General features: G+C 39.0%; 1 protein-coding gene across 2 annotated transcripts in view; it reads left to right on the top strand.

Moving 5' to 3' along the window:
• Positions 1-12,965, top strand: part of Dpy19l2 (dpy-19 like 2) — a 119,233-nt gene that overhangs the window by 87,307 nt on the left and 18,961 nt on the right. For both annotated transcript variants that reach the window (XM_235972.11, XM_006242722.5), the window contains one exon: positions 12,111-12,135. In XM_235972.11, coding sequence (XP_235972.6) covers positions 12,111-12,135 — 25 coding nt within the window. The remainder of the gene's footprint in view (positions 1-12,110; positions 12,136-12,965) is intronic.

The following is a 12,965-nucleotide window of genomic DNA, read 5'->3' as shown; positions in this document are numbered from 1 at the left end:
CAAATCTAGAAGCCATAATAAATATACAATAGACTGGAAAGTTAAAAAAAAAGTCATGACAAAGCATTATGGGTTAAAGGGCAAGTATGTTCTTTGATGCCGTTGTGGTTTGTGTGTGTGTGTGTGTGTGTGTGTGTGTGTGTGTGTGTCTGTGTGTGTCTGTGTGTCTGTGTGTTTGTGTGTGTGTTTATCATCTACTACTGGACATGAGGATTACCCTCAAGAGTAGTTTATATACTCAGTGAGACTCCATTGGAGAGTGAATATCATTTAAAGATAGCTTCTGGGTTAGGGATGGGTGTCTGTGTCCACTTCTTTTAGCTTTAGGACCCTATCTGTGCGGTAGAAGTTTATGCTCACAGTCTCTGTGAGTTCATATGTGTCCCAGACCTGTTGTGTTTAGAAACCCTGATTCCTTGGTGTCCTCCATCTTCCCTGACTCTTGCACTCTTTCTGTCTCCTCTTTTGCTGATTTCTTGATCTCTGAGTGGAGGAATGTGATAGAGATATCCCATTTAGGAGTGAAAGTTCCAAAATTTCTTGCTTTCTGCACATTGTCCATTTGTGAGTCTCTGTGTTTGTTCACATCTACTGCAGGAAGGAGGGTCTCTGATGATGACTAAAAGAGGCACTGATCTATGAGTATTTCAGAATATCATTAGGGGTCATTTTAGCAGAACAGTAGTATTTAGTTTTCGCCTAGGTCCCTGGGCTATGTAATTGTTCAGTGTTGTAGATGGGTTCTGACCCATGGCCTGGGTTTTAACATCCAAGTTAACTCAAAAGCAGAAAGAGATAATCCAAATCAACAAAATTAGAGATGAAATGGGGGACATATTAAAGGGCATCTTGGAAATCCAAAGAATCATAAAGACATATTTTAAAAACCTATACAACACCACCTAGTAAAATCTAAAAGAAATGATAATTTCCTTGATATATATATGCCAATTACCAAAGTTAAATCAAGATCAGATAAGCAATTTAGAAGATTTATAACCCCCAATGAAAGAGAAGCCATAATTAAAAGTCTACAAGGAAACAACAACAAAAAGGCCATGCCCAGATGGTTTTAGCACAGAATTCTACCAGACTTTTAAACAAGAATTAATGCCAATACACATCAAATTATTCCACAAAATCAAAACAGAAGTAACATTGCCCAGTTCATCTTACAAGGCTACATTTACTCTGATATCCAAACTTCAAAATGATTCAACAAATAAATAGAATTATAGGAACATAGATGCAACATTTCCCAGTAAAATATTTACATACGGATCTAGGAATATATCTAATTGTTCATCCACCATGTGATCATGGTGGATCATCCTAGAGATGCAAGCGCCTTTCAGTCCATAAACCTGATAAATGTTATCCACCATATAAATAGAATGAAAGACACAAACCACATGGACCTCTCATCAGTTGTACAAAAGATCTTTGACAAAAATCCAAAACCCCTTTATGATAAAAGTCCAGCGAGATTAGGGATACAAGGCACATTCCTCAACATAATAAATGTGATTTACAGCAAGCCCATATCCAGCATCAACCTAAATGTGGAGAAACCCAGAGAATTTCTACTAAAATCTGGACTAAGACAAGTTTTTTAATGTCTTCCATACTTACTTAATATAATACTTGAAGTCTTCACTAGATCAATAAGATGATGAAGGAGATAAGGGAATACAAATATGAAAGGAAGAAGTCAAAGTACATTTATTTGCAGATAATATGATTGTATACATAAATTACCTTAAAAATTCCACCAGGAAAATCCTACAGCTAATAAACACTTTCAACAAGGTAGCAGGAGGCAAAATTAATACACACAAACACACATACACACACCACAGACACAAACACACACTATATGTACAAAAGATACACACAGAGACAGACACATCTCTCTCTCTCTCTCTCCATATATATATATATGTGCATATATATATATGATATATGATATATATCACTAGCCAAGGAGGTTTAAGATTAATATAATGAAAACTCGAAAGCTACTGAAGAAAGAAACTGAAAATATCAGGAGATGGAAAGATCTCCTATGGTCATGGAAAAGTAGAATCAATATAGTAAAAATGGCCATCTTATGTAAAGAAATCTACAAATTCACTGCAATCCCCATTAAAATTCCAACACAGTTCTTTGTAGAACTTGAAGAACTTTGTAAACTTTGTATAACAACACAAAAACGTCCCAAGATAGCCAAAATACTGAACACTAAAAGAACTACTGGAGGTATCATCACTTCTGAGTTCAAGTTTTACTTCAAAGCTATAGTAATAAAAAATAGAGTGGTATTAGCATCAAAATAGATATTGATAAATGGAATTAAATTGAAGACCCAGACATAAATGTATGCATCTACAGGCAACTGATTTTTGATAAACAATCCAGAAATATACACTAGAAAAAAAGTATCTTGAACAACTGGTGTTGGTCAAATTGGATGGCCGCATGTAGAAGAATACAAATAGATCCATATTTATCACCTAGCCCAAGCTCAACTCTAAATGGATCAAGGACCTTAGCATAAATCCAGATACACTGAACCTGATAGAAGAGAAAAGTGTCTGCCTGGCAAAAGAAACTTTGTCATTTAGACAAAGCAGGCAGATATAGAATGGGAAGAGGTTTTTGTCAAGTACACATCTATAGGAGGCTAATACCCAAAATACATAAAGAATGAAAAAAAACTTGAATATTATGAAAACAAATAACCTAATTGCAATTTAGGTACAGATCTAAATTGAGAAATCTCAAAAGATGGTACAGAAATATCTGAGATTTACTTAAAGAAAATTTTCAACATCCTTAATCACCAGGGAAATAAAAATCAAATGAATTTTAAAATTTCATTTTTCTTTGTTGGGTCTTTGTGTGGCTTAGATATCAGGGTAACTGTGGCCTCCTAGAATGAATCATGTAGTGTCCCATCTGTTTCTATTCTGTGGAATAGTTTGAGGAGTATTGATATTAGCTCTTCTTTTAAAATCTAGTAGAATTCTGCACCTAAAACCATCTGGCCCTGGGATTTTGTTTGTTTGGTTTTTTGTTTTTGTTTTTGTTTTTTTTTTTATGGTTGAGAAGTTTTGAATGACTGCTTCTATTTCCTTGGAGATTATGGAATTGTTTAGATAGGTTACCTGATCTTGATTTAACTTTGGTATATGGTATCTGTCTAGAAAATCAGCCACTTCATCTAGATTTTCCAGTTTTATTGTGTATATAGGCTTTTATAGTAAGATCTGACAATTTTTTGAAGTTTCTCAGATTCTCTTGTTATGTTTCGCTTTTCATTTCTGATTTTGTGAATTTGGATGCTGTCTCTGTGCATTGTAGTTAGTTTGGTTAAGGGTGTGTCTATCTTGTTGGTTATCTAAGAAGAGCTAGCTCTTGGTTTTGTTGGTTCTTTGTACTGTTCTCTTTGTTTCTAATTGGTTGCTTTCAGCTATAACCTTCACTATTTCCTGCCATTTATTCCTCTCAGATTTGATTGCTTAATTTGATTCTGGAATTTTCAGCTGTACTGTTAAGTTGCTAGTATAGGGGTGCCCAAATCCTATGAGGGAGAGAGCTGGACTCTCAAAAGTGTGGACAATCCTGAGACCTCAGGGGAGACCACCACTTCTGTTCACATTCCTGGCCCAAGAGGAACCTGCCTAGAGCACTCTAGAAACAGGAACCTAGGAACAGTCAGGGGCAGGATATTTTGGGTCTTTGCCTATGCCCAGAGCTGAAAGCCAGTCACCAGGAGTGCTGACACACCTGAAAGCAGAAGTAAGACCACCATTTCTGCTCCGAGGGACCTGACTGGAGCCCTCAGGACACAAGGACACAGGATCAGTGTGGGATAGGACTTTTCCAGTTTCTGCCTACACCCACAGCTGAGCCTGTCCCACAGCTCTCTGTATCCAGATACTGCTGGCACACAGGCTTATAGGAGGGCCAAGCCACTGTCAGAGACAGCAAACCAGCTAACAGCAGAGGCAACCAGATAGCAAGAGGAAGACTTGGGAACCTAAGCAACAGTCTTCTCAACAAAGTAAATACCAGATGTCCTAACATACTGGAAAAGCAAGATTTGGATTTAAAGTCACATCTCATGATAATGATAAAGAACTTTAAGAAGGACATAAATAACTCCCTTAAAGAAATGCAGGACAACAAAAGTAAACAAGTAGAAGCCCTTAAAGAGGAAACACACACACACACACACACACACACACACACACACACAAAACCCTTAAAAAAATTACAGGAAGACACAACCAAACAGGGTGAGGAATTGAACAAAACCATCCAGTATTTAAAAATGGAAATAGATACAATAAAGAAATCACAAAGGGAGACAAACATGGAGATACAAAACCTAGGAAAGAGATCAGGAGTCATAGACACAAGCATTATCAACAGAATACAAGAGATAAAAGAGAGAATCTCATGGGCAGAAGATACCATAGAAAACATCAACACAACCATCAAAGAAAATGTAAAATGCAAAAAGCTCCTAACCCAAAACATTCAAAAAATTCAGGACACAATGAGAAGATCAAACCTAAGGATAATAGGTATAGAGGAAATTAAAGGGCCAGAAAATACCTTCAACAAAATTATAGAAGAAAACTTCCCTAACCTAAAGAAAGAGATGCTCCTAAACATACAAGAAGCCTACAGAATTCCAAATAGATTGGACCAGAAAAGAAATTCTTCCTGTCACATAATAGTCAAAACACAAAATGCAGTAAACAAAGAATATTAAAAGAAGTAAGAGAAAAAGGTCAAGTAACATATAAAGGAAGACCTATCAGAATTATACCAGACATCTCAACAGAGACTGTGAAAGCAAGAAGATCCTGGACAGATGTCATACAGGCCCTAAGAGAACATAAATGCCAGCCCAGGATACTATATCCAGCAAAACTCTCAATTACTATAGATGGAGAAACCAAGATACTCCATGGAAAAAACAAATTTCACAATATCTTTCCACAAATACAGCCCTAAAAAGGATAATAGATGGAAAACTCCAGCACAAGGAGGGAAACTACACCCTAGAAAATACAAGAAATTAATCTTCTTGCAACAAGCACAAAAGAAGAGAGCCAAACAAACATAATTCTACCTCTAACAACAAAAATAACAGGAAACAAAAATCACTATTCCTGAATATCTCTTAACAGCAATAAACTAAATTCCCCAATAAAAAGACATAGACTAGCAGATTGGATACATAAAGAGGGCCCAGAATTTTGCTCCATACAGTAAACACACCTCAATGACAAAGACAGATACTACCCCTGAGTAAAAGTCAGGAAAACAATTTCCAATCAAATGGTTTGAAGAAACAGCTGGAGTACCCATTCTAATATCGAATAAAATCAACTTTCAACCAAGAGTTATCCAAAAAGATAAGGAAGGACATTTCATATTCATCAAAGGAAAATCCACCAAAATGAGCCTTCAGTCCTGAATATCTGTGCTCCAAATACAAGGGCACCTACATTCATGAAAGAAACCTTACTAAAGCTCAAAGCACACATTCCACCTCACACCATAATAGTGGGAGACTTCAACACCCCACTCTCAGCAATGGACAGATCATGGACACAGAAACTAAACAGAGGCACAGAGAAACTAACATAAGTTACGAACCAAATGGATTTAACAGATATCTATAGAACATTTCATCCTAAAACAAAAGAATATACCTTCTTCTCAGTACCTCATGGTACCGTCTACAAAACTGACCATATAATCAGTCACAAAACAGGCCTCAAACAGATACAAGAAGATTGTAATGCTCCCATGCATTTTTTCAGATCACTAAGGACTAAGTGCAGAACTCTATCAGACCCTCATAGAAGACTTAATGCCAAAAGTCTTGGAAAGATCGGAATTTAAGGCCCATACCTAAACATAATAAAAGTAATATGCAGCAAACCAGTAGCCAACATCAAGCTAAATGGAAAGATCTTGAAGCAATCCCACTAAAATCAGGGACTAGACTAGACTGCTCACTATCTATTCAATATAGTACTTGAAGTCTGAGTCAGAGCAATCAGACAACAGAAGGAGGTCTTGGAAAGGAAGAAATCAAAGTATCACTATGGTCTGTGGGATCCAGAGGAGGCATGGACAGGTTGGGGAGAGGCTCTATCTGGCACAAGGGGTTGGGCTTGCTGGGGAAATGAGAGAATAGAAAATGTCTACGGGCAGCCTGCCTGCTCTTGTGGCAGCTGTGGCCTGTGGTTGAACAGGCATGCCCCTAATTCTAGTTTTCTACATTGAACCATCCTAAGGACTGAATCCCACTTGCTCGTGCTTTACAATGATGTCAGTGCACTGTCAGAGTCTGTTTGATTGTATTTAATTAGGATTTTTTCATCTTTTAATATAGTCAATGGGGATGGAGCTTGTGGTGGTTCTACAGTGTCTTTGGTTGTGTTATCAGAGTAGTAGTGTTCTGAGATGGGCTTGGGAATATTCTTTAACGTTATTGAATTGTTTGAGGAATAGTGCCATTATAAACATGTTTAATAATTTCCCTGTGATCTTCTTAATTGGTGCAGCATTAGTCATAATTTCTTTTTCATTATAAATATATCCTTAAAATGCCTTCTATCTTCTTAGTCTAGTTGATTTTATCTTTTAAAAGCAACATAGTTCATTTGTTTTAATTTCTATGAGATGCTTTATTTATATGTCTTATTGTTTGTTATTTACTTTGCTAAATTTGTATTATTTAGTTTGTTTACAAATTATCACATCCTGGTGTAGGTCGAACTGAGAAGGCAGTAGAGAGAAAGAAACTGGGGAGGAGTGGCCAATCTCAGGATTTCCTGGAAACCAGCTCTTGAGAACCAGCTAGACTCCCATGAGACCCAGTTTCCAAGTGCGTGCTTCCAGTGCCATGATGCCTCTCTCTGTTGATTGCTCTTCTTTCTGCTTTGGCAAAGCAAAACAATAACAATAACAGGAATAACAGGAATAACAACAATAGCCTTCACATTTCTTTACTCTTGCTTCTTTCATGCATGTTAAGCCAATGCCAGGTGGGTGAATCTAAGAAGCCCTCTTTTTTTTTTAATTAAAATTTTTAATTTTTTTTACAGTCCATTTGTTGTCCCCTCCTGATTCATCCTCCCACAGTTCCTCATTCTTTTCCTCCCCCACCCCCCACCCCCGTCTTCAAGAGGATGCCTCCCCTATCCAGGCCAACCCACTCCCTGGGGTCTCAAGTCTCTCAAGGGCTAGACACTTCTTTCACTGAAGCCAAACCAGGCAGTCCTCTGCTGTACATATGTTGGGAGCCTTGGACCATCTCATGTGTGCTGCCTTATTGTTGACTCTGTGTCTGAGAGATCTCAGGGGTTCAGGTCAGTGGAGACTGCTGGTCTTCCTACTAGGTCACCCTCCTCCTCAGCTTCTTCCAGCCTTTCCCTAATTCAACCACAGGGGTCCCTGACTTCATTCCAATGATTGGGAGTAAGTATCTGCTTCTGTCTTGGTCAGCTGCTTGTTGGGCCTCTCAGAGGACAGCCATGGTAGGCTCCTGTCTGTAAGCACACCCTAGTATCAGTAATAGTGTCAGCCCTTGGAGCCTCCCCTTGAGATGGATCCCAAGTTGGGCAGGTCACTGGACCTCCTTTCTCTCCGTCTCTTCTCTATTTTTTTTTGTCCCTGCAGTTCTTTTAGACAAGAATAATTCTGGGTCAGAGTTTTTGACTACAGGATGGAAACTTCATCCCTCCACTTGATGCTCTTTCTTTCTACTGGAGGTGGACTCTACAAATTCCCTCTCCCCACATCTAAGGTCCTTCCCTTTGAATCCTAAGAGTCTCTCACTCACAGGTCTCTGGTACATTCTAGAGGCTCTGCCCACCTCCCACTCACTGAAGTTGCATATTTCCATTCATTCTGTTGGCCCTCAGGGCTTCTCTCCTGTTCCCCCCTCCCCATACATGATCAAGTTCCCCCCTTTCCCCTCCCATCTCCCACCCATGTCCTTCCCCTAAGAAAGCCTCTTTTTTTTTACTTTATTATTCATTTATTTATATATATACCCTCAGAAGGCAGAAGACATCCAGTACCCTGGAGCTCGCGTTTTACAAGTGGTTGTGAACCAACCAAAGTGGGTGCTGGGAATCCAACTTGGGCCCTCCACTCTTAAGTGCTAAGCCATCTGTCCAGCTCTGCATTGATCCAAGTGCATTCCTTTAACTCACGGGAGGAAGAGTCATGAAGAGAAGGCTCAGCCTGGGACAAGCACATGCTGTTCTTCCAGGAGTCTGGAGTTTGATCCCCAGAACCCACATCAGCTAGCTCACAACCACCTCTAACTCACTTCCAGACACATGAACTCATGTGCACACACCCGCACATGAATACGCATGATTTTCAAAATAAAAAAAATTTATTTTACAACCAAAACCACTTAAAAAAAAAAGACTTCTAGCCAAATGCTAGAGCCCCGAGCCATCTCTCCAGCCGCAGGCACAGCATTTCATAAATTTCATTATTCTTTATGGACAGTCAAAAATTTTGAAAGTTTCTCAAATCTTTATAATTCAACTAAATCGAGAAGAGTCCTGCATTAAAGTTAAACACACAGCCATGATTCCTACACACTGACTAGTTTTGGGCCAACTTGACATTGTGGGTATTGCCACCCCTGGGCTGGTGGTCCTAAGTGCTATAAAGGCTGAGAAAGTCATGGAGAGCAGCACCCTCCATGGCCTCTGCATCAGCTCCTGCTTCCAGGTTCCCGTACTCACTGCCTTTGATAATGAACTGTTATAGAAAGCTTGAGTGAATTAAACCCTTTCTTTCACAAGTTGCTTTTGGTCAGTGTTTTATCACAGCAATAGTAACCCGAATTAAGATACCCTCTCTTGGGAGGTGGAGGAAGGAGCAGTTCAAAACCAGTTTGCGGTAGAAAGCCTCTTGTAACTCAAGTTCTGATCCCCTTGACTCTCCCTGTACCATAACTGTGATGCATTTGCAGCGTTGAACTTGTGGAAACACATTGTACAATGATGGTTCTCAGTCAGCCCCATCTAGACGAATTCTCAGTTTAGTCTCAAATCAAATGAACATTCTAACTTTTTATTATGCACTCTTTATTGTGTATGTGTGTGGAATGGGCAGGTGTGTGTAGTGTGTGTAGGCCTGTGTATGTGTGGTGTGTGTGTGTGTGTGTGTGTATGTGGTGTGTGTGTGTATGTGTGTATGTGGTGTGTGTGTGTATGTGTGTATGTGGTGTGTGTGTATGTGTGTATGTGGTGTGTGTGTGTATGTGTGTATGTGGTGTGTGTGTGTATGTGTGTATGTGGTGTGTGTGTGTATGTGTGTATGTGGTGTGTGTGTATGTGTGTATGTGGTGTGTGTGTATGTGTGTATGTGGTGTGTGTGTGTATGCGTGTATGTGGTGTGTGTGTGTATGTGTGTATGTGGTGTGTGTGTGTATGTGTGTATGTGGTGTGTGTGTATGTGGTGTGTATGTGTATGTGGTGTGTGTGTATGTGGTGTGTGTGTGTATGTGTGTGTGTATGTGGTGTGTGTGGTGTGTGTGGTGTGTATGTATGTGTATGTGTGTGTGTATGTGGTGTGTGTGTATGTGGTGTGTCTGTGTATGTGGTATGTGTGTGTGTGTGTGGTATGTGTGTGTGTATGTGTGTATGTGTGTATGTGGGGTGTGTTTGTGTATGTGGTGTGTGTGTGTATGTGGTGTGTCTGTGTATGTGGGGTGTGTGTGTGTGTGTGTGTGTGTGTGTGTGTGTGTGTGTGTGGTGTAGGGACCTTTACTCACTGCACAGCCTGCTGAGCTGAGTTTGATTTCCAGGACCTATATGGGAGAAGTAAAACACCAACTCATTTAAGTTGTCCTGGGACCTCCACAAGCATGTCATACCACCCTGCCAAACCACACACACACACACACACACACACACACACACACACACACACACAGTTTCCCCTGCTAGCCTGGCACTCACAGGTATCCACCTGCTTTAGTCACAGAAATTCTATAATTAAAGACACTTGCTACCACTCCCAGTTTTTAATTAGCAACTCATACACTTTGCTTCTTTCCCAGTATTAAAAATTACAGATTAATAAAAGCCTCTACAACTTTTCTTTCTAGACATCTAATTTGAAGCTTTGTGTGTGTGCACACAGGTGATGATCGTCATTATATAGTCACCCCTTTTACAACAATCCCCCTACCCCACACCTTCAGTTCAGAAGTTTGATGCTGCCTTAATCTTTTGTGCGAGCTTGCTTGTTTGTTGCTGCTTTTTTTTTTTGCTCTACAGTTTTTATTTTTTAATTTTTTTCTCCATCTTTATTAAATTGGGTATTTCTTATTTACATTTCAATTGTTATTCCATTTTCCGGTTTCCAGGCAAACATCCCCCTCCCTTTCTATATGGGTATTCCCCTCCCCATCCTCCCCCCATTACTGCCCTCCCCCCAACTATCACGTTTACTGGGGGTTCAGTCTTGGCAGGACCAGGGGCTTCCCCTTCCACTGGTGCTCTTACTAGGCTATTCATTGCTACCTATGCAGTTGGAGCCCAGGGTCAGTCCATGTATAGTCTTTGGGTAGTGGCTTAGTCCCTGGAAGCTCTGGTTGGTTGGCATTGTTGTTCATATGGGGTCTTGAGCCCCTTCAAGCTCTTCCAGTCCTTTCCAAGATTCCTTCAACGGAGGTCCAGTTCTCAGTTCAGTGGTTTAATGATGGCATTCACCTATGTATTTGCTGTATTCTGGCTGTGTCTCTCAGGAGAGATCTACATCCGGTTCCTGTCAGCCTGCACTTCTTTGCTTCATCCATCTTGTCTAGTTTGGTGGCTGTATATGTTTGTTGCTGCTTTAATCACGATTCCCACTTTTTTCCCCTCTATGTTCTTAGACAATTCTGTCTGAATTTCCCAACATTCCAAGTGTATATTCTCTTTGTCTACCTGAGTTTATGGGTTTTAAGCTGGGTAAACTTGTTTATCCCTGAACTTTAGGAAGCTCCTTTTCAGTGCAGCTCATCTAATTATGTAGCAGTGATGTCTTCTCCAAGGTCTCTGAGGAAAAATGTTAACAGTTGCATTTAACAGTGCCTTATATCTCCCAAATTAAAGTTTCCATGGAGATCGCAGGTTTTGCTCATTTATCTCTGTAATTCTTTTTCATGTTACTTGCATTCTGTTTGTTCATGTAAGTTGGCTACATGGTTGGTTCACACAAGTTGGATAGTCCCTGAGGAATATAAAATAATCCCATAGTTGCTAGGTTGGTCTTTTGTTCCCTGCATGAACAGGATTGTGATTGGAAGAGTCCAGAATACAGAGATACTTAACTGCATAGGTGGAAAAAAATCATACGGGGCAATCTGAGAAGTTTGAGTTGACTGCCTTCCAGCAGACCACCTATGTCCACTTTAAAACAGTTGTGAATTCCCACTAATCACAATCTAACTTGTCTCTCCTAGAACGCTCCTTCCTGTAAAGTATTCCTAAAGAAGTCTTTTCTGTAGAGGAATAGAATATGCCTTTTTTCTTGAGTGTCAGATTACTACAGACACCATGAACATAAAATTATGTATACGGTATTCATAGTCTATTAGCCATGTAGTATTTAGAGTGCTATATGTTACAGTAGGTATTCAATAAATTGGAACTGCTTTTCAGGAATATATATATATTATATTTGACATTATGTATAAAATATTCATATAGTTTATAATTGTGAAAATTGAAACACGCCAAAAGTCCAAAAGAAGACATTGTGAGCACTTTCTTTATAGTACATAGCTTACATATGCAAATAGAAGTATGTCATGCCAGAGGCATAAGCTTCAGGGATCAGTAAAACATATTCTAACTTAATCAAAGATGAGCTTTTTGTAGAATGATGGTGAATTGTGCCTTTGAAACTTTGTAATTTTATTAGCATATATAGTGCTTTAAATTTTGTACTTTTCAGTCTAGAAAGAATCAAGAGTTTAAAATCCAAGAACAAAATCATTTTACTCTTATGTAAGGAGGTTGTAATGGACATTCAGTAAATAGGTCATTTTTATTTTCTTCCAGAAAACAGCTCCTGGACAACGGTGAGGTAAAAGCTCTCATTCTTGGTAGACTTATGCATTAAATCCCACTTGAAGGATAATTCATGAAGGTGCAGCCTTCCTGCTGATGTGTGTCAATGCAGCTTGAATTTGGGGCAGTGGTAATCATTTCTGCTGGGCCTTCCTCCTTCTGTCTGATCTCATGATTGACTAGTAATAAGAATTTGGAAGCCAACTCTGAGAACGCAGGAAAATTACCAGAAGTGACCTATTTACTTTTTTAGAGGAGGATGTTTTATAACTTCCTCCTTACACCCTTTGTATAAATACATGAGTTTATCCATTTATTTTACAAAGTATTATTCTGTGAATGCACAAATATGTATCCTAAAACTCCTTCCATTCCATTAAGTAATCTTTTAATACTAAATTTTGATGGTCATGTGTTTGTTACTAGTTCTTTTACATTGGTCATCAAATGCGTTACCTCCTGGGGCTATTAAAACATTCCCCAGTGTGCTTAGATCATTTCCTCAGCAAAGTCCTAGAATTAAGTACAAGTCAAAGTAATTGGCCGTTCTCTAGGATCCTGACAGTCAGGAACTAGAGAAATTGGTCATTTTAATATTCCAGTGGGTTTTTTATTTCACTTTAAAGTATAAGCTGACTATTTGCCTTTTGATAGATGAAAATACTGCATATCTGTAATATAATTAAATATCAGTAAATTAGGGTATAAATATTTATCTGTTATTTACATTTGGTTGCACTGACTATTGCCACGTTCACCATATTTTTCTGGTAAAAGTTTGTTTTATGAATATTTCGATTAGGAGAATTTTAATTTGAAATCTTTGCCCTGTGGAACTCTCAGCTT

The sequence above is a fragment of the Rattus norvegicus genome, chromosome 8 (assembly GCF_036323735.1).
Source record: "Rattus norvegicus strain BN/NHsdMcwi chromosome 8, GRCr8, whole genome shotgun sequence".
Classification (NCBI taxonomy): Eukaryota; Metazoa; Chordata; class Mammalia; order Rodentia; family Muridae; genus Rattus; species Rattus norvegicus.
The sequence above is the reverse complement of the archived record's forward strand: the minus strand, read 5'-3'. Positions and strand labels throughout refer to the sequence as shown.